Genomic DNA, 24,195 nt, shown 5'->3' with positions numbered 1-24,195 from the left:
CTGCTTTGGTGTAGCTATAGTATTGAACACTAGGCTAGACACTAGTGTTGGATAAAGGCTTGTTGACAAATTGATTGACTACCTATTTCTCAGAGTTGCAATTGGGATCAAGTAAGAATTTACTTGAATTATTTTGTAATTATAAAGCACAGGTGTTTGTAAGGTGTAAATGAATTAATGGATATAAAATGCTTTGTGAAATTTAAGGCACTATATCATTATCAGTAATTATTCTTAAAAATAATAGTTCTCATTTTCTGCATGTAAAACTAGAAAATAAAGGTAAACTGAGATGTCTAACTTTGCATCACAACTAAGTTGTAGATGTAGAAATAGCATACAGTATAGAGCATGTGGTTCTTATCAAGTAGGATTTACTTGGAAGATAAATTTCTTCATAACCCTTTCTAGACTAGTGATAAGACTGGCAACATGGTGAAATTCATCCTGTCCATTCTGGGAAGTTAAACAATTCCTCCTTTGCTCATTAATCTCCCTTGACTTCTTAAACATGAAAATATTTAAATAGGAGAAACAGTACAAAATAGTATACAGAAGACCTGGGGAAACTAGATGGCACAGAGGTGAGAATACTGGACCTTAAGTGAAAAGATACATCTTCCTTAGTTCAAATCTGGCCTCAGATGCTTATTGGCTGTGTAACCCTATTTGCCTCAGTTCCTCATCTGTAACATGAGGTGGAGAAGGACATGAGAAATCATACTAGTATCTTCATCAAGAAAACCCCATATAGGCTTGTGAATAGTTGGATACAACTGAACTACAACAATAGAAGACAGCTTGGAGGGGAAAACAATTGGATTTAAAAGTTTTCTTTTGAAACTTACTAATTGTATTATTTCAGGTAACTTCCTAGTAGTATATATTAAATTAGAGATAGTTTACAATCTATAGTTTTGTCATATGGGTGGATGAAGCTCCTAAACTGAAATGTATTTTATGTGTTTTATATATACATATATCTATATATGTGTATTATTTATATACATATGTGCATATATACTTGTATATATGGTATTCTAAAATAGAGTTAATCTTAACACCTTTCAGATAGCTGGTCATTGTTGGGGTTTTTTTAATTTTTATTGAATATCTGTTTCTTGTAACACCATTTGTCATAGATTGAAAGTTCCCTAAAGGATAGGGGCCATAGCTATTGAATTTGTTCTATATATCATTATGTGTGGTTAATAGCTTTCTAAACATTTTTGATAATCATCATAATGACATGTCTATCCATTCATTAATCCTTTTGATTGTTTTTTATTGGTGTATTTTGCCCTACTGATAAATCCAAGAATTAATTTCCTGTTCAAATGATTTTTCCCTTTTAGGAAATGCTAAGGAACTTGCCAATATTCTAAAATACCATGTTGGGGATGAGATCTTGGTAAGTGGAGCCATTGGAGCCCTGGTGAGGTTAAAGTCTCTTCAAGGTGATAAACTTGAAATCAGCTCGGTAAGTGTTTCTTGTTTATTCATTCATGAGTAGCTAAATACATAAAAACACTAAATTAGACCCTACCTTGGCACCACATCACTGTTGAGTCCCAGATAGAGCAAGAGGGTACCTTCAGGATAGTGACAATGTATGCAAAAAGTTGGTCCTTTTGGGAGTAGGAAGAATTTGAAATAAAGAACCCACATTTTCCCTCAGTATAAGCACCTGGTATTAGGATCAAAGAAAAAGTGCAGATCAAATGAGACTATCTTTATGTAAATGTATATATAAATATACATACATATATACATATATACATAATATATCATATATATGTATTGAGTCATTTTGCTAACCTCAAAACATTATATAGATTCTAATTATTTCAGTCTAATGCTAGTCTTGAGTATTAGAAGATATTCTAAGTATTTGGAATACAAAAGAAAAACAACCTTGGGGCGGCTAGGTGGCGCAATGGATAGAGCACTGGCCTTGGAGTCAGGAGTACCTGAGTTCAAATCCGGCCTCAGACGCTTAATAATTACCTAGCTGTGTGGTCTTGGGCAAGCTGCTTAACCCCATTGCCTTGCAAAAACTAAAAAAAACTAAAATAAAAAAAAACAACAACCTCTACTCACAAGAAGTTTGTGTTCTAAAAGAGGAGGCCTAACAGAGTAAGCACAGGATGCTGTGCTTTAGCTGCTGGGAGGTGCAGGTAGTGCTGGGGAGAGGCCTCAAGCAGAAAGTGGTGTGGAGCTGAGTGTTGAAGAAAGTCAGGGTTTCTAGGTGGTAGAGGTAAAAAGGAAGAGTATCCCAGGCATCAGGTTCCATGATCTTGCATAAGGCTGCTCAGACTCTGGAAGAAACAGAGATGAAGGGACAATAAAACTGACTTTAGATTGCTATTCACTGTCTTACTAGTCTTCTCTGACTGTCTGTTGATTCCTGGCTCTTTTATATCTTATAAATTAAAAAGATGCTCCATCTGTCTCCACATTCATGACTGGGCCATTCTTTGTTCAGTAGGGTCCTTCAGATTATTAGCAAGGGAAACACAGGGGATTACATTACATTCAGAATTGAAATCTGTTTTCCAAACTTATACGTTACTCATTTTCACATAATCCATGATCCACTTGGTTCTTCACATATGCCATTCCATCTCCTGCCCTATGTTTCCTCATTGCCTATCCATCAAACCTTGAAATGATCCCTTTTCACCTCTATCTCTTAGAATTCTTATTGTTTTTCAAAGCTCAACTCAAATGTCTGACCCTCCAAACTTCTAGTGGAATGTGCACAAATATTGCTTTGTATTTATTTTTTACCAACTTTTATTTGCATTTGTAACTCCACGGCCCAGAACAATTACTGGCACATAATAAGGATTTAATAAGTGATTTTTGCTTGATTATTGGATGTCCAAAGGACAAATAGGGACAAGTGGGAAGATTTTGGGATTCACTATTAATATTGACTTGGGTTATATTTATATGGAATCTCTTTTATTGCTGTATCAAAATGATTTTTTTAAAAAACTGTTTTCTTCCCTAGAAAAATACTGTTGTGAATGTCAACAAAGAACCTGTTGCAGAAGCTGACATTATGGCCACCAATGGGGTGATCTATGCTATCAAGAGTATTTTGCAACCTCCAGGTAAGGACAAAAAGATAGCAGACTTGTTCTGGATATCTTGTACTAACTTCTCAGAGATGTATCCTGACCTGAGTTGAAGAAATACAGAGAGCACAGCACAGACAGAGGATGGAGGTGATAGATATGTCTAAAGGAAAGATTACTAGATTTGAAATCAAAATAGCTGAGCCCTAGTCCTAGTGTTGATCTAGTTGATTCACTGTGTCCTTAGGCATTTTCTTAATCTCAATTTTTCCTTTCTCTAAACTGAGAAAGAAAATAGCTGCTCCATTTACAAGAACTCATCTTGTAAATTTTGAGTATGCAAAAAGATTCAATAGTATTATGAACTCTGTAAAAACAACTTAAATTTTTTGAAAATCAATATAATCAACCAAATTGGTTTAAGTTCTATCTGCATATAAATTAATTTCAGCAAATAAAATGTCACAATTTTTTCAAGATTCTTGACCCTTTCATTCTTATTCATTTTTCTTCTTATATGGTTACAGTGGATACCCTGTTCTCCTGCTTCTTCTCCATTCACTTTGCATCACTTCCTTAAAATTAGCCTTAGCTATTAAAGAGTCCCTGTGTAAATTCCAAGAAGCATTGTTAACTATTTGTTTCTAGGAGTCCAGTAGGTAGAATTATCTCCTTCTTTCGGTCTTGTCCACACTCAGTGCCCACATTAAAATGGCAGCAGACAAAGGTCTCTCTGAGCATGCCTTACTTATGGCCTTACTTAGTTCCTTTGGTATTTCTAAACCTATTTCACTGTAATATATAGATTTTATGTTTCTTATGTTGCTTGTGAAATTACAGTGTAAACTCCAACAACCACCATGGAAACTGGGGTGGGGGGAAGGACAAAGCAAATAATTTTTTTAGGTATAGAGAAAACCCTCTTTAATTTGTACTTAGAGGGAAGTTTGATAGTAGCTGAAAATAGTATAGCTTGAAAGTAGCTGAAAGTATGAATTAGAATTTTTTGTTTAACAATTATGGTTTTATGCCTTTTGAGGTACTCCTCTCCTGTGGAAGAGAGGCTGCTGAACATCATGTAAATTTTTGATGATTCAGGTTCATTATAAATACTTTTCCTCATCCTATGGTATAATAATACATAAAACAGTACTTAAAAGCAGGATTTACTTTTTAGTTCTTTCTCTTCTTTCACTGGCAGCAATTCCTTTTCCTTCTGACCATGTGTATAACTTTAAGGATACCATTCCTTCCCTGATTCTCCTCCTAATGTGCTGAAAACTGAGAAACCCAGTCACCACACTTGACAGGAGAGTTTGTTGATAAAAGTAATCAGGCTCTGATTGCCTCAAGTTCTCTTCTGGGTTAAGGTACATAACAGAATTGCTGGAGCTTCACTAGTATTATTCAAGGTACTTAGAGGCCCTTTGTCTGCTTGCTTTAGTAATCAAAGCTATGTTCCAGAGGGATGAGATTATCTGAAGTCTACTCTTCAGATAAGTGGTATTTTGGTGGATATTTGGTTGAGAATTGAAGGAAACAATGTAGTCATAAAAAAGAGTCTATTCTGGGCATGGAAGATAGCCTTGATAGCCATGAAGAGAGAACTTATTTGAGACACATATGACCATGCAGAAATAGGCAATGAAATTTTGATTTCTGAGGAATAAATACCTAATTGACTAGTTTGACTAGAATGTAGAATGCATAAAAAGGAGTAATATGAAATGTCTGCAAAGGTAGATTGCAGGCAGATTGTGAAAGGCTTTAAGGAGTGTGCACCTTATTGTGGAGGTAATAGGGAAACTTAGAGGGTTTTTGAGCAGGGGAGTGATATGGTCAGAATTGTACCTTAAAAATATTATTTTGGTAATTGTATGAAAGAGAAGAAAGGGAAACCAATTAACAGACTATTGCAATATCTCATGCGAGAGGGCATGAGGGCCACTATTAAGGTAGGAGTATAAATGGAGAAATAGGAAAAGATGGACTAAGTTTGTGGAGACTAAGTTCTTAACACTTAGTGACTGGTTGAGAGTCATATAAGAGATAAAGGAGAGGTAACTCTGTGGTTGCAAACTTGAGCTGCTAGGACAATAGTCGTACCCCTAATGAAACAATGAAATCTGGAAGTGGAATTGGTTTAGAGAAGAAGATAATTAGTTCTGTTTTAAACCCATTGAATTTAAAATGCTAATTGACTATTCAGGAGAAATATCCAGCAGAAAGTTGATGCTGTATGACTGAAATTCAAAAGGGTTTCATTAAGATGATCACTGACAGGGCAACTAGGTGGCACAGTGGATAGAGAATCAGCCCTGGAGTCAGGAGGACCTGAGTTCAAATTTGACCTCAGACACTTAATATTTATTTACTCTTGTGACTTTGGGCAAATCACTTAATCCCATTACCTTACAAAAACCAAAATTTAAAAAATGATCATTGAACCTATGGGAACTGGTGAGGAGTTAAGTTTGGAGAAAACGTAAAAGGGTCCAGGACAGAATCTTGGGAGACACTCATGTTTAGGGTATGAGAGATGGTTGATGATTCAGCAAAGAAGGATGAGGATTTGATCAAACAAGCAGCAGAAAAGCAATGTTCCAAAATCCAAGGGAAAGTTGAGTTTGCCGAAGGAGGAAATGGTCCACCATATCAAAAACTGCAAAGCTATCCAGCAGGATGAATTCTGAGATGAGGTCTTGGTATTTAGCAGTAAAACTTTCATTGGTAAATTTGGATACTGGAGTTTTCATCAAATGATGAAGTTGGAAACCAGAGGCTATAAGTGTTTGGAAAGATAGTAGAAGTCAAGAAGCAGAAACCACAAGTGTAGACAACTTTTGTTGGAGTATAACTGTGAAAAAAGAAGAGAAATTTAGGATGACAGTTTAAGTGGAGATGAAAAAGTTGAGTTTTGAAGACTGGGAGAGACCTGCTCATAGTTAAAGATATCAGGAAAGAAATTAGTATATAGTGAGTGACTGAAGATAAAGGACAAAGTAACAGAGAGAAAAAAGGAGAGATCTAGGAATAGGAAGGGAGAATTGTCTACAAAGAGAAGGATCCTCTATTAGCATCATCAAAAATCATGCATTAGGTATTAAGCTGGGCACAGGACTAAATACAGGAGATTCAGAGAAGATAAAAAGGAAATTCCATAACTTTAAGGAAGTTACCTTCTAATCAAGGAGAGAACATGTAAATTAGTATGGACATAAAAGACATATACAATTTGAAGGGAGTTAATCTTAGGCGGAAAGAGGACTGAGAAAATCCTCTTATTAAAGATGCAATTTGAGCTGAGTCTTGAATGAAGCCAGGGAAGTAGAGAGGTAGGTGGAGGAAGGAGGGTATTCCAGGAATTAGGGACAACGAGCAAAAAGGCATTGATGGAGTGTGGTGTAGGAGGCATATCCAGAATCAGGGGAAAGGGGTGAAGTGTAAGAAGACTAGAAAAATCAGAATGAGATGCATAGTAAAGGTTTTTTATAAGTCAAAGGGATTTATCTATGAGTCTAGAAGTATTAGAAAATCAAAGAAGTTTATCGAATAGAAGGGTGACAGAGCAAGACATGCTTGAGAAAGATCACTCTGGAAATTGAATTAAGGATGAACTGGAGTGGGGAATGACTTAGGGCAGGGAGACAAACCAGTAGGCTATACCAGTAGGTGTAAGGTGATAAGGGTTTATAACAGGATAGTGGCAGTGTAGAAGAAGCTATATGTCAGAGATGTTGTGAAGAGAGAAAACAAGACCTGACAACAGATTGAATATGGGGGTTGAGTGTGTGCAGGGTGTCAAGGAAGCACTGAGTTTGTGAACTTGAGTAAGAAAATGGTGGTAAAAGGGAAGAGAAGGTGGATAAGAGGAAAAAATAATAAGAAATTTTTTAGACATGAGATATCTATGGGACATCTGGTTCTAGATGTCTAATAGACAGTTATAATACTAAACTGGGGGTCAGGAAAGAGTTGAAGCTAGACAAATAGGTGTGATAATCATCTACATAAAGTCCACAATTGAATCCATGAAAATTAATGCGATCAACAAATGACATAGAAAAGGGAGGAAAGAGAAAAGGAATAGAACATTGTATAGAGAGGGTAAAGAGAGAAAAGAAAGTGGATCTCCATTTTATGGTTGAGGAAACTGGAACAGACAATGGTTAAGTGATATCACTAGTGTTATACAGCTAGTAAATATCTGAGACTAGATTTCAAGTTAAGACTGTCTGATTTCCAGGTCTACTATGCCACCTTACTGACTAAAGAAGGAGAACTAGGAGAGAAAAGGGTCACAAAATCCTAGAAAGGGGAAAGTATAGAGTTAGGATCAATTGAAAGTAAGCAGTACACATTATTTCTGGTAGACCAACTTGGCATGTTTGTATGATTCTTTCCAGTGGCATTCAACATCCCATGAGAAACTGATGCTCTAAACAAGATTGGAATTTGTTAGGTGAAAATAAGAGACAAAAGGAAAAAAAGAAGAGAATTCAAGGGTGCAGCCAATATACAGTTCAATTGATTAAACAGACAATACTGTGGAAAAAAAAAAAAGGAAAGCCAGATTAGGACTGAAGAATTGAGAGAAGAGAAAGGGATCAAGGATAAAGCAGGAATTTAAAAACTTGATTTGTTACAGAGTTCAATTAGAGAAATAGATTGGGTACACAACATTTAGATGCAAACAGATAACTTAGTATTTGATAAGTTCAAAGATAACAGCCATTCATAAAGTTTAAAAAATGCTGGGATGGGGCGGCTAGGTGGCACAGTGGATAGAGTACTGGCCTTGGAGTCAGGAGTACCTGAGTTCAAATCTGGCCTCAGACACTTAATAATTACCTAGCTGTGTGGCCTTGGGCAAGTCACTTAATCCCATTGCCTTAGAAAAATCTAAAAAAATGCTGGGAAAACTGAAAATCAGTCACAGAAACTAGGTAGAGATCAACATATCACACCATATACCAATATGATTTTCAAATGGATATTGGAAGTCAGGTCATAAAAAAAATTAGAGTAGCAAGGAAGAAATTACCTTTAAGATCTATAGTTTAGTAATTCATGACAAAACACAGGCTAGAGAGCTTCAGAGAAAATAAAATTAGCCATTGTCAATGCATAACATTTATAAGTTTTGCACATACATATAAAAGCAAACCAACCAATCAATACAGCTAAATTTAGAGGCGAAACAAATAACTGGAGAACAGATCTTTGCAACAAAATTCTCCAAAAAGTATCTCATTCCCAACATATATAAGTAATCAATTCAAATTTATAAAAATAATATCAATTCCCCAACTGATATGGAAAGCTATATTTGTGTTTCTAAAAAAAATCCAAGGTATCAATGACCATATAATAATACTGCAAATTACTATTAGAGAAATGCCATTGAAAGCAACTCATTCCTACCAGTGGCAAAGTTGTCCAAAAGTCATGTGTCAGTTGAAATAGAAATCTCATTTCACCCAGTTTATTATGATTTAGTAGGATCTGAAATTGATGAGACCTTTTTTTCCTCAGAAGTTTTAAAGTTTCTTTGCTGTATTTTGTTTTAACCTCATGATCACTTCTGGTTATAGTCCTCTACCACCTCTACTCCCCCAAATAACCTTCACTTGTCTTGATGGAAAATAATTAAATCAAAGTCATTCAATGACCATGCCTCACATTGGGCATATTTTTCCCAATCCCCAAAGTTCACCCCATGCTGTGCTTCAAGGAAGGAGTTATGTTTCATTGTTTGCTTGAGACCAAAATTAGTCATTACAATTACTCAGAGTTCAATATCCTTTTAGAATTTTTTTATTTGTTATTGTACTGTTTTATCCTTTTTATGCTTACTTGGCTCTGTTTTAGTTCATGTGAGTTTCCTATTTCTTTAAACTCAAATTCATCATTTTTAAAAATTGTATAATGTTACATTACATTTATGATTAGGATTCTTTTAATCTATGACAGTCACCATTGACAAACACAGCTTTGAGGCAGCTAGATGCTTCAATGGTTAGAACACTCTCTGGATTTGGAAACAGGAAGACCTGGGTTCCAACTTTCCTCAGATGTTGCTAGCTGTGTCACCCTGGGCAAGTTGCTCCACCACATCTGTTAAAAAAAAAAAGTAACAGCTAGCTCATGGGTTCATTATAGAATCAAATGAAATTATATATGTAAAGTATTTTACAAACTTTAAAGCACTGTATGCAAGTCATCTATCAAATTACCATGGCTGATATGTAGAGTTTGTTTTCAAAGTACAAAAAAAAATCTGGTAGTTTGAATATCTGTTTGCCTTTGGTCCTCTTTCATGTAGTTACTTCATTCTCAGGAAACTAGGAACCCTGTCCTAGGAATACACTTGAGAAATTCTCTATTTGGGAACTAGAGGAATGAAAGGTAATAAAGGCATTTTTTGACACTTCTTTATAATGTATTCTGTATTCCCTTCTTTTTCAGTCAATAGACCTCAGGATCGAGGAGATGAGCTTGCTGACTCTGCCCTACAAATTTTCAGAGAAGCATCTGCTTTTTCTAAGGTAAAACTAGTTCTCAGTGCCTGTTCTTTGGTCTAAATAACCCCTTATCTTTCAGTCAGGTATCAAAGGTTTGACTTCCTAAAGCTTTCCTAGTCTTGTTAATCTCACAAAATTTCAAAGATAGAATGGGCTCCAGTAGCTATCTAGTCCAGTCAATACTTTGTGAATCTCCCTTTTACACCTGAAAAACAGTCAACCAATAAGGCATCCCATTCTATTGTTAGAGAATTCTCTTTGTTAGGAAGTTTTTCCTTATATCAAACCAAAAATCTGTCCCTTTCCAACTTCTACCTGCCCTCAAGGACCAAGGAGAACAAATCTTATCTGCTTCCTACATGAAAGCTCTTCCAAAGTAAGCTGTTATATCCCCCCATTAAATCCTCCCTTTTTCCCAGAAATATTTTCAATTTCTTCAATTCAATTGGTCTCAAGGTCCCTCACTTTCCTAATCTCCCACTGCTAGACCTATTACACTTCATCCTTATCCTTTCTAAACTACAGCAACTAGAATGAAACATTAATACAGATGTGGTTCAGTAAGGACAGAATATAATGGGGTTATGACTTTGCACACTCTGAACACAATGCCTCTCTTAATAAAGATAACTAAATCAAGCCCCCACCCATTTTTTTAAATACAGGAACTGTTGTTTATTCATGAGAACATCATTTTGTCATTGTTAATTTTTTTTTAACTCAAATGTATGACTTTACATTTTTTGCTACATTGGACACTCTAGTGGACACTCTTGTACAGTCTCAAGTCTAGGCAGCATTAACAACGGTCAGGATGATAAGCAGTAGAATAAATCTAAGAAAAACAAGCAGAAATTTTTAAGCCATGATCAATAGGAGAGAAATATTTTCTCCTGTTTAATTTCTTTTCTTTTCTCTCTTTCCAATTACATGGAAAAATACTTTTCAACATGCATTTTTGGTTAAGATTTTGAGTTCTACATTTCCCCCAACATATCAGTGATCTGATGTAGATTATACATGTACAATCATGTTAAACATTTTAGGAGAGAGAATTAAAAGTGGAATTCAGTGCACAAAATATTCTGTAACCATTCTTTGGCATTATGTGTCCCTAAATCTCATTACATTATTTAATAAAAGAACCTGAAGAAAAAGATTTTAGATTGGTAGAGAGAGACCTGTTTAAATAAGAGTGGTCCTAACTTTTAAAGTATCACACTCTGCCCATACTCAACTCTTACAAGTTGATCATCTACTCTTGTTTTCTGGGAGAAGACCCATTTTTGGAGTTCCCCTGGAAATGACTCACTCATGGCATAAACCAATTGCTAACCAAATTTGTGAATTCTTCAGACCCTTTCCCATTTTCCTTATTCAGGCAACATGGTAGTGACAAAAGAGCCAGTCTCAAAGTCAGAAACTAGCACATAATAGTTGTGTGACCCTGGGCAAATCATTTGACATCTTTGTGCTCTAGGTAACTTTCTAAGACTCTAAGTAGAAAAAGTGTCAACCAGTATTGTTAAAAGAAACTCCCGCCCCACCCCCCCAGTAGTTCCTTACACAAATTAAAATCACAGGTCTAATCCTTCTCTTTCTCCCTAACTCTAGGAAATACAGGTAAAGGATCACTGAGGACCTGTGGCTCCTAATGATTCAATTTTTTTAGTGTACTTTCCTGGCACCTTACACAGGAGGACAGAGATAGACAAGAAGCTAAGACAGTTTAAAAAATATTTCCACACTTTCATTTTCCATGCTCCCTCTGCCCCAATATAAGTGCAACCAATCAAGCATCAACTGTATCATTTGGATGAAAGGGATCACTGAATATTTGAAAACTAGTGGGGTAAATAAATTCCATTGATATTATTCACAGAATATGTAACAAATTACTTTTATTCTCCCCTCAGAATTCCCAAAGATCACTACGATTAGGTAAGGTTAATATTTGTATCTTGTCTTTTGTCTGTAACTTCTCAGTTTGGTTCTTAGGGGGTGTAGCAGTTCTGCATTAGATTATTAATTAGGTCATTTGCAAAGCATTCCACATATAGAAATAAGGGCAAATGCAGAAAAGTCCATCTCTGAAGGTCAAAAAAAAATACTCCTCCACAGAGTCTAAAAGTCACTTCTGAAAGAAAAATTGATAACTCTGGGAAAGGAGGCTCAGAGTCCCCAGGATTCAGAGAGGAAAGTGGAGAGGAAGTTGTAGCAAAGTTTTCCTTCAATTTGCTAATTATCTCTTCATTAAATAGTAGTACCTTTTAAAATATTTAACAATTTTGTTTCTCTTCCTTATCTCTATTGCTGTTTTTTTTTTGAGTAAGACTATAAAGATACTATAACCTCTTTGCCAACTCTCAAATCACTGTCTTCCTAAAAATTGGAATCAGGAAGAAGGCTATGGAAATCAGAGCTGCAAAAAATAAATGGATGCTTAGTCAAAGAGATTCCATGCAAACCTTAGTCTGTAAGAACAGTGTTTGTCTACCAGATCAAGAGTAAGACAAATGAGTTTATGATTTGAGGGAAGGTAAACTCAGAGGTTATCAGTTATTGTGAGAAGCGATGCTTATGGTTTAAGAACATTTGTGAAACAGTGGGTAATAGTATCTATTAGATAAGAAATTAAATATCTTACTGAGGTAAAGAAAAAACTGTCAGACATTCATTGCTATTTAGACTTTTGGGGCATACTTAAAGCTTTGGTCTGAACTCTAAAACTGGATAAAAAAGAAGACATCTGGAAGGAAGCTCATATATTGACAATAGATGTGGAAAAGTGAGTTTCCACCCTTTGTCCAGTGAGCTATATTTTGGTTTTCACACATAATCCTCTCTCTCTGATCTACTTCAGCTCCAGTCTACCAGCATTTATTGGAGAGGATGAAACATTAAGCCAAAGACCTTTGGAAGAATGTGTCATGACAACTCCCAACCATAAACAATATTGGTTTGCAGAAGAAACCAGTTTCACAATTTATTATCCAGGGACTGCCTCTAAAACAGGGTGGCCCCAGAATACCACTGATCTGGGGAGGATGTAGGTAATGGGGTACATATATTTCATGGTCACAAGTACATTTACATACTAAGTCTTTAACATCACTGTATGATTCACATTTTGAATGAAAAATCCAAAACATATAGCCAGTCAAAAATGAAACAAAGCAAAACACATCCTGAATATTCTTTCTGAGAATCATAGAGTAACTGTTGGGGAGAACTCATCCAACATCCTGTGGGTTGTGTTTGACCAGAGCACGGGTGGCAGCCATATTTTTGAACTGGTCTCCATCATCACTAGAATTCACTTTCTGAAAGCCTGTTTCAATTGGAAAACTGCATTACATAAGCTATGGTTTGAGTGGTTCTTTTCTTTGTGCTCTGTGTCTTCTAGGGTTTGAACATTTCTGTCTTATTATCCCCAGGATGTAAAGATGGGGTGGGTTTGTCTAGTGTGTGGACATGAATTTCTCTGGGAAAAGTATGACAATGACACAATTTGTAATAATAAAACAAAAGAAAATATAATTTGTATGTCTGTTTACTATGGACTTGTTTCATGTTTTCTCTCATCTGAAATTTCACCTGTTCAGATTCCTAGGCTGAAGGCAAAAGGATCACAAGAAGTATTCTGATGACTTAGAGACTGTCTAGCAGGCCTGCAAAAAAAGAAAGGACACTGACCTCAAGGACATTGTCTTCAGACTCATACTCTGAACATCCTTAATTTTACCTTAAAGTCCATTAGGGCTCTAAACTCCCCAGGAATCAGGAGTTAGAGGTTCTGCAGGTGGTACCACTCACTGTCCTTAAAGATCATTAAGGTTAACCTCATTTGACAGGTGGGAAAACTGAGATCAAGACTATGGAGAGAAATTGTTCAAGATCACACAATGAGTTAGTGACAGTGCCAGGCCTCTAGCTTCCCATCCTGGGGCTTTTTCTATTATATCTCAACTACTTCTTAGTCTTTACCAGGTGTGCTCTTTATGAATCAGTTTAAATTTATACTCTTTCTGCTTACCTTAGGGATATTTATAGATTTATAGATTTCCTCAGAAGTGGAAAGAGCATAAGACTAAAAATAAAATATTTGAGTTCAAGTTTCAGGTCTGACATTGAGTTTCTATATAAACCTGAGAAAGTCACTTAATATCATAGGCTCATAGGTTTATAGCTGGAAAGGACTGTAATGGTCATCTAGTCATAAGCAAACTGAGTCTCAAACGGTGAGGCCACATAGTTATAATGTCAGAGGTAAGATATAAACCTAAGATTTCCTGACTCCATATTCAGCTCTTAAATCTCTTCATCTGTAAAATGAAGATAATAAATGCTAATTGCAAGAGGCACAATGATGAAGTGTATGGAAGGCGAAAAATATTTGTTATTGGTGCTGAGATGGTTCCAGAATCACAGGAAGCATCCCAACCTTATTTCCTGTGCCTCATCCCTGCCACTACATTTCACATAGAGCACACGGACTTTTCCTGTGGATACGGCCAGACTGAGTCAAGGTTTTGTGGGATACTCTTCTTGAGAACTGCTTATATTATTTGTACTTACTTTCCCCATATCCCCTCCCTGCAACCATGGCATCTCTGGTATCTCCAAAGCACTTGGTCATCAATAGGAGACAAAATCAAAAGACAAGATCCAGAATATAGACAAAATGACTATAGACATGGAAAAGTGAGTTTCTCGCCTTTGTCCAGTGAGCAAGGGTCATGACTAAGCCCTTCCCCAAAACTGGGAAACATTTACAAACTTAACCATTCGGAACTGGAAACCTGCCTATGCACTATCTTTCACACTTCACAATCACTCACATTTTTTTAGTACTTTATAATATCCAGCATACCTCCACACTCATTCTTTCAATTGAGATCCAAAACATCCTGGCAAGGATTATCACTATTTTCAAGAGGCAGAAAATGAAGCTCAGAGATGGCGACTTTTTTGAGTGTACTTGGGAAGGGTTCCTGATTTATTCTGAACTACCAAAGCTCCAGAGAAGAAACTTCAAGATATCGGGTTTAGTCAGCTTTACAACAAATTAAAGATATACTGTCATTAACTCTTGGTCTTTATCCTACCCACTTTCACTTTGGCTCTTTCAGAGCTTGGGACAGCCTCAATCCAGTCCTCTTACCAGCTAGAGATGAAGGCACTGAAGTTAGGACAGGGGAGCTATGGCCTGCTCTTCACTGATCTCCATGAAATAAAACAGTACTCAAGAACATATGAGATCTTAAGGTCCTAAGGACCAGAAAGAATTTCTAAAGTTACCTTAAAGCTGGCCTGTCTCCAAACTATCCAAAGGAAAATAGTTTGCTCCATTCTCCTCTACTTTTCTTTTCCATATCTTCTATAGTCTCATTGTTAAGAAATTTTCCAGATCTCATTTCTATTATTGTTGAAACTCAAGTATATCTAGGGTCCAGAGTCAGGATTCACTGACTGGTTCACTCAGTAGTTTCTTTCAGTTAAAAGGGATAGAGATGTTTATTAGCTGTTTACTAGATGTTTATTAAAACTTTCTGAATAGAAAGGACATGAGATGAGTCCTATGGGCACATAAATAATAGGAAAAATATTTTACTCACTGTCATTTTGGCTATCTAAGGATAGCCACAGAAGAGTCCCAGTCCTACTATCAACTAGAGATGAAGACACTGGAGATGGGACAGGGGATCTATGCCATTCTCTGCCCAAGAAGAATAGGTCTGTGAAAATTAGGAATTTAGGAATCCCAGGCAGTCAGGTCACAGTATATCTTTAGGGGAAAAGCCAAATACTTCAACCTGACCTTCCAAATGCCCAGGGACACCTTTTAGGAAAAAATCCTTGTTGAGAGGAAAGACAGGGATCACTGGTCTTATCACAACATGGATGCAGTAAGAAAAGTTTATCCTCATACTTCTAAAGCAGGGTCACAGTTTTGCTCAGCAAGGATGGCATGCTTCATTTGTTTGGCCATCCACCTGTTTGCTCATCTCAGAGTAGATATGGTGACAGTCCCTGTACTTGTTAGCATCTACTGTAAAATAAACTCTAAAGTATAAATAGAAAAACTCTTATCAATCCAATGTTTTCAAATAAGGAAGCTTTATAGGTTTCAGAACTCAAGTCTGTACTTGAGATGAACCAGGATTCCAGCTCAAGGATGGGGAGAAACAGAAAATGGTGATATTCACCAGAGTTCTCTCTGTCCCTTGCATAATTCTCTTATAAAAAGATTTGGAGGAATGACAACAGTTTTCAGGCAGATACTCTAGATAGTCTCTATACATCTGGCTGAAAAAGCACCTGCTGCTCAAGTGTTCCATGAGTAGGTATGTCCAGAAAGAATTGGGAATGATATGTATTCTTATAAATTTGATTCAGTTCTCTATATATTTTAGAAATGGGGCCTTTATCAGAAACACTGGCTGTAAAAAAAAAAAAAAAAGTTTCTTGTCTTTCTACTTTCCTTCTAATCTTGGTTGTATTGATTTGGTTTGTGCAAAAGCTTTTTAATTTAATCAAAACTATCCATTTTACAATTCATAATGCCTTCTATCTCTTCTTTGCTTAAATACTAAAAGAAGGTTATTCAGAATATTATATAAAGATGATATTTCTGTGTTGACTCAAAAGGTAAATAATGAAGCTAAAACTTAAATACTTTGGCCACAAAATAGAAAGAACTCACTGGGGGAAAAAAAACAAAAACAAAAAACAACAGCCCTGACTGAAGGCCAAAGGAAAGAGGGGAAGTAGAAAATGAGTTGTATACATAGTGTCATGGAAACAATGAACATGAACTTGGGCAGACTGAGAGATGGAGGATAGAAGAGCCTGACATGGAGTCCATGGAGTCATAAAATGTCAGATGCTGAACAACATTTTTTCCCATTTTTAAATTTAGAATTAATGTTTGATAGAATTCACTTGTAAATCCACTTAATCCCTAGGTTTTTTCCCTTTGAGAGTTCATTCATAGGGCGGCTGGGTGGTATAGTGGATAAAGCACCGCCCTTGCAGTGAGGAGTACCTGGGTTCAAATCCAGTCTCAGACATTTAATAATTACCTAGCTGTGTGGCCTTGAGTAAACCACTTAACCCCATTTGCCTTGCAAAAACCTAAAAAAAAAAAAGAGTTCATTCATATACAAGAATGAACTTTTGAAGCCTCTATTTTTTCATTCTGCTAATGTAGGTGTTTAAATATTTGTAAAAGTTTGTCCTTTTATATTGTCATACATTCTATTGGCATACAATTGGATAAAATATTTTCTAATAATTCCTTTCATTTCTTTTCCTTTGGTTGTGAATTCACAGTTTTTTATGATATCAGTAGTTGGATTTTCTCCTTTCTTTTTTCTAATTAGAATAGATAGTAGTTTGTCTATTTTTTGTTTTTTTTAAGCTTCTATATTTATTTATAATTCAATATCTACTTTTAATTTTGTTCATCCTTTTAATGCTCATAAATTTTATTTTTTAATTGATTTTTAATATGCTAGTTTTCTAGGTAGTTGTTTTTCCTAAGCTTTCATGACCAATTCATTGTTCTCTTTTTCTTTTATTGTTGAAACTTTTTAGAAATAGATATTTCCCCCCCCAAGGACTGCTTTGACTTCATTTCAATAATTTTTGGTATGTAGTATCATTGTAATGATTGTTTCTACAATTTGTTCTTTGACCTACTCATTTTTAAAAATTAAATTATTTAGTCTACAATTAATTTGTAATCATTTATTCATAGACCCTTCATTAGAGAGCATTTTGATTGAATTGTAGTCCTTAAAAGATGTATTTAATATTTCTGCTTTTATGCATTTGTTTGTAAGATTTTATGATTTGATAGTGTAAATTTTTATAAACATGTCATGTATAGTTAATATGTATGTCTATATATGCATATGTTTCATTGTTATTAGTTATTTCCATTGTGTCCAACTCTTTGTGACCCCATTTGATATTTTCTTGGCAGAGAATGGTTTGCCATTTCCTTTTCCAGTTCATTTTACAATTGAGAAACTGAAGCAAGCAGGGTTAAGTGACTTTCTCACAGTCCCCCAATTAGTAAGTGTCTAAGACAGGATTTGAATTCATGAAGAGCAGTCTTCCTGACTCCAGGTCTAGCATTGTGCCACTTAGTTGTCCTGCATACATACAATATACACACATGTATATGCCAATATATATATATATATATGTATATATATACATACATATAAATGTGTATATGTATACTTGTGTGAATGAAGCATATTAATATTTTACACAAACACATACACATATATTTACATGAATACATACATATATAATACACATATGAGCAGGCTCTCCTTTCTATTGCCATTCAATTATCTCCAATAATTTTCTGAATCCTTTTCAGATATTTAACTTCTTGTCTGTTTTTTTGGTTAAATTTATCTGGATATGTAAGGAGTTCATTAAGGCCCCTAATATAGTTTTACTATTTCTCCTTGTATTTCATTTAACTTATTTAGGTATTTAGATGCCAGAACATTTGGGGACTATGTTTGGTTTTTATATTAATGCATTATCTATCATACCTTTCAGCAAAATAAAATGTTTCAGTTTCTTAAGTTAATGTTTTCTCTTGTTTTCTTTGAGATCATGATGGTTACCTGTGCTCTTTTGAGTTCAACTTAAAGCACAGATCTTGTTTCAGTATCTTATTTTAACCCTGTGTTCTTTCTTGTAGATTTCTTGTGAACAATATATTGTTGTATTCTGCTTTCTAATTCATTGTCTGCTCTCTTCTTCCATTTTGTATAGAAGTTCCTTTCATCTCAATTCAGTTATGATCATTAATTATGCATTTTCCTCCAATTTATTTTCTTAGACCTTTCCTTCTCTTCCAACCCTCTCTTTATAAAGAGAAGATATTGGCAAGAGAGGCATTTGATATAATCTGCTTCCACTCTTCTTCCTCTTTTGTTTCCTACAAAAAAGCAAATTACAACTTTTTTATCCTTTCTTTTCTTTTAAGCCCCTCTTCAGATTCACTCTCATTAGTTTCAGTGTTTTAGATAGTATTAATTTATTTTTATCTAGGATTCCTACATTTTTTATTCTGCCAAAGGGTTGGAGTCTGGATTCTACTATGTTAATATTAGAATTACACACACACCTTCTGATCTTACTCTTTACTGAGTATATATTCTAGGGCCCTTAAACCCTCCTTATCTTGAATGTCACTCCTATATGCAGATCCTGTTCTCAATTTGGCCTTATTCTATGATCCAGAACTTGATAGTGAGCCACAGAGTTGCTAGTTGGTATGTCTTTCTGTGTGGTCTACATAGGGTTAGGTCCCTCTGTGCTGGATCTAGAACCTCTTCTTATCCTGGGACATAGCCTGGGTTTCCTTTCAGTTCCTTTATGGAAATTCTCCATGAGGCTGTTCTTGAATAGAACCCCCATCCCTAGTGTCTATAAAAGAAGGAAGAAAGGAAAAAAGGAAGGAAGGGAAAATATAAAATCTCATTTATCATATTATCAGAAATCTTGAAAGATAATTTCATAGGCATAATAGAACAAGAGAACAAAGTGAAAAATGAAATAATTTCCCAGTCATTTCCTGAGAGAAACCTAAAAAAATTCTAAAGAATACCAGAAGGGCAGTTAGGTAGCACAGTGGATAGAGGACTGGTCCTGGAGTCAGGAGTACCTGAGTTCAAATGTGACCTGAGACACTTAATAAATGTCTAGTTGTGTGACTTTGGGCAAGTCATTCTTAATCCATTACCTTAAATACATAAAAATTTAAAAAAAGATTACCAGATCAACAATCCAGAATTTCCAGGTAAAAGAAAAATACTATAAGTGATTCAAATACTCAGAAACTTCAGTATGTCTTACAAAACATCTAGAAGCTACCACCATAAAGAAGCAAAAAGTATAGAGCATAATATTCCAAAAGGCAAAGGATAAAGACCTACCAAGAATAATATACTCCAAAAAAACTTAGTAAAATCCTACAAAGAAAAAATAAATCCTCGATAAAAATAAAGGAATGCAAAATATTCCTGATAAAAAAGACTAGAGTTGGATAGAAATTTTGAAAGTCAAACATAAGGAGGATCAAGGGGTGAAGATAAATGAAGCATTTGTTATAGACCACAATAGCTCTGGTGTGGGTCTGGACATGAATTTCCAAGAGTCAAGTCGGGTAGATAAGCATATTCAAACACAAAAGGTTGGGAAGTGAAAATCTACCAACTTTATTTTTGGAAACTCAGACGTTTTATAGCAGAAACTTATCTCAGGAATGACTGGTTAAAAGAGACCCAGTTTTATAAGTTCCTGGGTAAATTTACTTAGAAAAATGCATACTTCCCTATCAAAGAAACCTTTTACAACCATCTTGGAGCCACAGATTATCCTAGGTCAGGGTTCACTGGTGAGCCAACAGATCCATACAATGAGCAATAATCCGTACATACCTTTGATGAAGGAGATCACCAAGGATATGTGAATATCACTCCCTGGGGTTGGCCCTCTACAATTTGTAGTGTTTTCCAATTTTTGAAGTGTAAATGCTCATAACAAAAATTTAGCAATTATCTCTTGTAAGGTAGTTTGAATTGTTTTCAGCCCACTCACTCCTGTTTCTCTCCCTGTTGACTTTACACAACCAACTGTATTTATGTATGTATTCTGACATCTTTTGAACAACTTTAGTTGAAAGTGAAATTCAAGGGATACTCATTCCTTGATTAAGAGTGGTAGCAAAAGGAGCCGTTAGGTGGAGCAGTGGATGGAGCACTGGCCTTGGAGTCAGGAGTACCTGGGTTCAAATCCGACTTCAGACACTTAAGACACCTAGCTGTGTGGCCTTGGGCAAGCCACTTAACCCCATTGCCTTGAAAAAAATCTAAAAAAAAAAGTGGTAGCAAGTTCTATTATTCTTCCTTCCAATTTTCCTCAATGTATTCTTCCTCCTTTTTTATGTTTTCTTATAGGCACCATCAAACTACAGTAAAGTTAATAATAGGTCTTCTGTCTCAACTGATTAGCTATCTGATGCTTGATGACATTAAGATCATGAAAGGGCCCTTTAATCATCCTCCCCTTGATTGGAATGCAAATATTTCAACCCATCTTAAAAAATACACAGTCTCTCTGATATTGGTCAGTTTGCAACTAGGGACATTATTTGTGCCATCTGTAGATACATTTGCATGATAAAATAAATGGGAAAGAACATGGAAAGACATTTAGATAAACAGAGTGCTGGTTAACTTTAATGAGGTCCTACCCTAGCCAAAAGTCCCTAGAGATTAGCAGAGTAAGGAATTGTTTATCTGTTAGCTCTAAGGAAATAAAGAGAATTTATTACCAAAGAAGAGATAGAAAACATTATGAAATGCAAAATGATAATCTAATTGAAAAATTGTTTGCACAAACCAAACCAATGCAACCAAGATTAGAAGGAAAGCAGAAAGCTGGAAAACAATTTTACAGTTACTGTTTCTGATAAAGGATTTATTTCTAAAATATATAGAGAACTGAGTAAAATTTATAAGAATACAAATCATTCCCAGTTGATAAATAGTCAAAGGATATGAACAGGTAGTTTTCAGATGGAAAAATTAAAGCTATCTATAGTCAAATGAAAAAAACCACTCTAAGTCACTTCATTAGAAAAATGCAATTTAAAACAATTCTGAGGTAACACCTCATGCCTATCAGATTGGCTAATATAACAGAAAAGGGAAAAGATTAATGTTGGAGAGAATGTGGGAAAACTGGGAAAGTAATGCATTGTTGATGCAGTTGTGAACTGATCCAAACATCCAAAGGATAATAAAATTATACTACCCCTTGATCCAACAAAACCAGGGAATGAGGAGAGGGAGAGGAGACAGAGCTATGCCATACTTCAGACTGAGCTATCCTTCCCAAAGTGCATACAAGTGCTAACTCTGTTAGGTTCCTACAGTGCAAATCTTGACTATTATTGCTCATGCCTCCCCAGTTAAAGGCCCTGCCACATGCCACTGAGCAATACCACTACCAAGTCTTATCTAAACGAGATCACAAAAAACGTGGAAAAGATCTACATGTAAAAAAATATCAATAGCAGCTCTTTTCTTCTCAGAAAAGAATTGGAAATTTAATGAGATGCCCATCAATTGGGGAATGTATGGACAAGTTGTGGTATATGAATATTATAGAATGTTATTACCTTATAAGAAACCATGAGCAGGTAAATTTCAGAAAACCCTGAAAAGCTTTACAAAAACTGATGCTGAGTGAACTGAACAGAATCAGAAGAACATTGTATAACTTAATAACAACTTTATGTGATGATCAGCTATGCTGGACTTAGCTCTTCTCAGCAAAGAAAATTATAAAATACCTGTGATAGAAAATGCCATCCACATACAAGAAAAAGAACTATGGAATTTTACTTTTGTCTCCTCTTTGAATTACTTTTTTTTTTGCTTTTTCTTCTTGTGGTTTCTCCCTTTTTGTTCTAATTCTTTTTTCACAGTGTGAAAATATGTGTAACACAATTGTACATGTATAACCTATATCAGACAATTTGCTATCTAGAGTGAGGAGATAAAAATGAATGTTGAAAATCATCTTTACATATAATTGGAAAAATAAATAATAAATAAAAAGTCTCTAGCACCATTCACTGTTACTGGTTGAAAGAGGGAGTAGTTGGTCTTATTTCTCTCTAAAATTTGACATTGAAATTCCAGCTCACTACAGAAGATACATTTCCCACCAGTGACAGGGGATGTAATGTCTCATTACTTTGGCAAGATATCTGTTCTTGGAATCAGACATCATATGAAACTGATTTTCCTTTCAAGATGCCAATAAGCATTTGATCAAAGGACTGAGCAGAGGCCCAGTGCAGTTTATAATGAAAATTGAAAACTTCAGTTCAAGAAATATTGCTTTTTGCATGCTTCTACAATGACACCAACATTGCTGTTTCCCCAAAGTGTCATGAAATTGGAGAAATAAGGAACACTATGCTATTTGCAAAGAACAGGAAAAAACATCTTAATCAAATTAAGTTAGTCAAAGATGAAATCAGTTATATTTATTTATTTACCTGTTTGTTTATCTCTTGTTTTTTTAAATATCCATTCTTCTGTCTCTCTATTTGTTTTGCCTTTAAGCCCCAAAAATCAGCTCTAGGAAGAGGTTTGCAATCTGTATTCTGCCCAACATGAAGGGGAATTCTTGGGAAACACAATCACTTTTTCTAATGGCTAGATTTAGAATCAGATTAGAATTCTGCTTTAAAGGATCCCAGAAAAATCATCCTCATTTAGCTAACTACTGGAACTGCCCTTTTCCTTCTACATGATCTAAACTTCTTCACCTTCAGAAACATCAGTTAAAAAGACAATACTTAGAAAAGTTTGTCCTCAGAGGAGATGAAGTCCCTCTCATTTGTACACTGATTATTTTTAACTTGATAGACACTTTAACTTCTAGATGTGCTAGATAATGTAGCAGGGACAGCTGAAAGGAATTGAACCATTTAAGAAGACAAATTCAGTAATCAAAACACTCAGTTAATTACCAGAGTTGTACTTAAAATGTGGTCTGATGGGTACAGAAGGCCAGGGTTTTTCTCCTGGCTCTGCCAGAAACTTCAGGTAAGTAGCTTTTCTCTGAGTCTCAGGTTCTCCTGCAAAATGAACACCTCAGACCAGATGATGTTCTGTTCCTTCCAGCTCTGTGATTCCAAACTTTCCTGTGGTGCTTTAGAGTTTACAAATTACTCTTCTCATGACAACACTGGGAGGTTGTTAATGTGAATGTTATTTTCAGGGGAAGTGGAAAGAATATTGGATTAAAAATCATAACCCATATTCGTTTTTTGAATCAGACAGGAACAGAATTTCGTTTTTTCTTAGCAGAGTCATATAATGAACAACATTAAGATAATTCAAAGAAGAGTAAAAAAACAACTAAAATAAAAAGCTATAATATTCTATATTCATGAAAATTTTAATACTTATTTGACTAAAAGATGAAGAATAAATATTATTGAATTTCCATCTGCAGCCAAGATATGAATGTTTTAAATAGATTTAAAACATTCAGTTGTATACCTAAAAATATAAGTTACAAATCATTTTTTGATAGAGAGAATAGTAAAAGGAAGTAATGGTTATTAGAAAATGTGATTGAATGATTTTCTAAAAAATGAAATTCAAATATTATTTTGCAAAGTTCATCAGACAGTGTTTTGAATTATTTACATTGTTAAGTCACAGTTGCCTCATCTGTAAAATGGGAATAATATTTATACTGTATTACTTCATGGGCTTGTTGAGAGCAAAATACTTTTTAAACTTCAAGAGATGAGGCCTCCCAAGTTTTTTTTTTCCTTTGCTTTCTAGAACCTGATCCTTACAGCTTAGGAGTAGAAAAGGTCATTGTTCTCCTTGAAAAAAAATCAAATTCTTGACTCTTGGAATTAACAAGAAAGTATTCAACGAAAATAGGTGACTTTTATAGTTTTCATAGTACACACACCTCCTTTGGCTCTGTCCACTTCCACCAGGACAGTAGGTTCC

The 24,195-nt window shown here is 35.2% G+C and overlaps 1 protein-coding gene across 1 annotated transcript in view; it reads left to right on the top strand.

Moving 5' to 3' along the window:
• TGFBI (transforming growth factor beta induced) overlaps nt 1–13,147 on the top strand; it is a 61,334-nt gene extending 48,187 nt beyond the window's left edge. Inside the window, exons 13-17 of the mRNA XM_074213504.1 lie at nt 1,356–1,480; nt 3,017–3,119; nt 9,552–9,631; nt 11,524–11,548; nt 12,471–13,147. Coding sequence (XP_074069605.1) covers nt 1,356–1,480; nt 3,017–3,119; nt 9,552–9,631; nt 11,524–11,548; nt 12,471–12,511 — 374 coding nt within the window. The 3' untranslated portion in view covers nt 12,512–13,147. The remainder of the gene's footprint in view (nt 1–1,355; nt 1,481–3,016; nt 3,120–9,551; nt 9,632–11,523; nt 11,549–12,470) is intronic.
• Nucleotides 13,148–24,195: the final 11,048 nt, after the last annotated feature.

This window comes from Macrotis lagotis, chromosome 1 (assembly GCF_037893015.1).
Source record: "Macrotis lagotis isolate mMagLag1 chromosome 1, bilby.v1.9.chrom.fasta, whole genome shotgun sequence".
In the NCBI taxonomy this organism is placed as follows: domain Eukaryota; kingdom Metazoa; phylum Chordata; class Mammalia; order Peramelemorphia; family Peramelidae; genus Macrotis; species Macrotis lagotis.
Note: the sequence above shows the minus strand (reverse complement) of the source record. Positions and strands in the feature narration are given on the sequence as shown.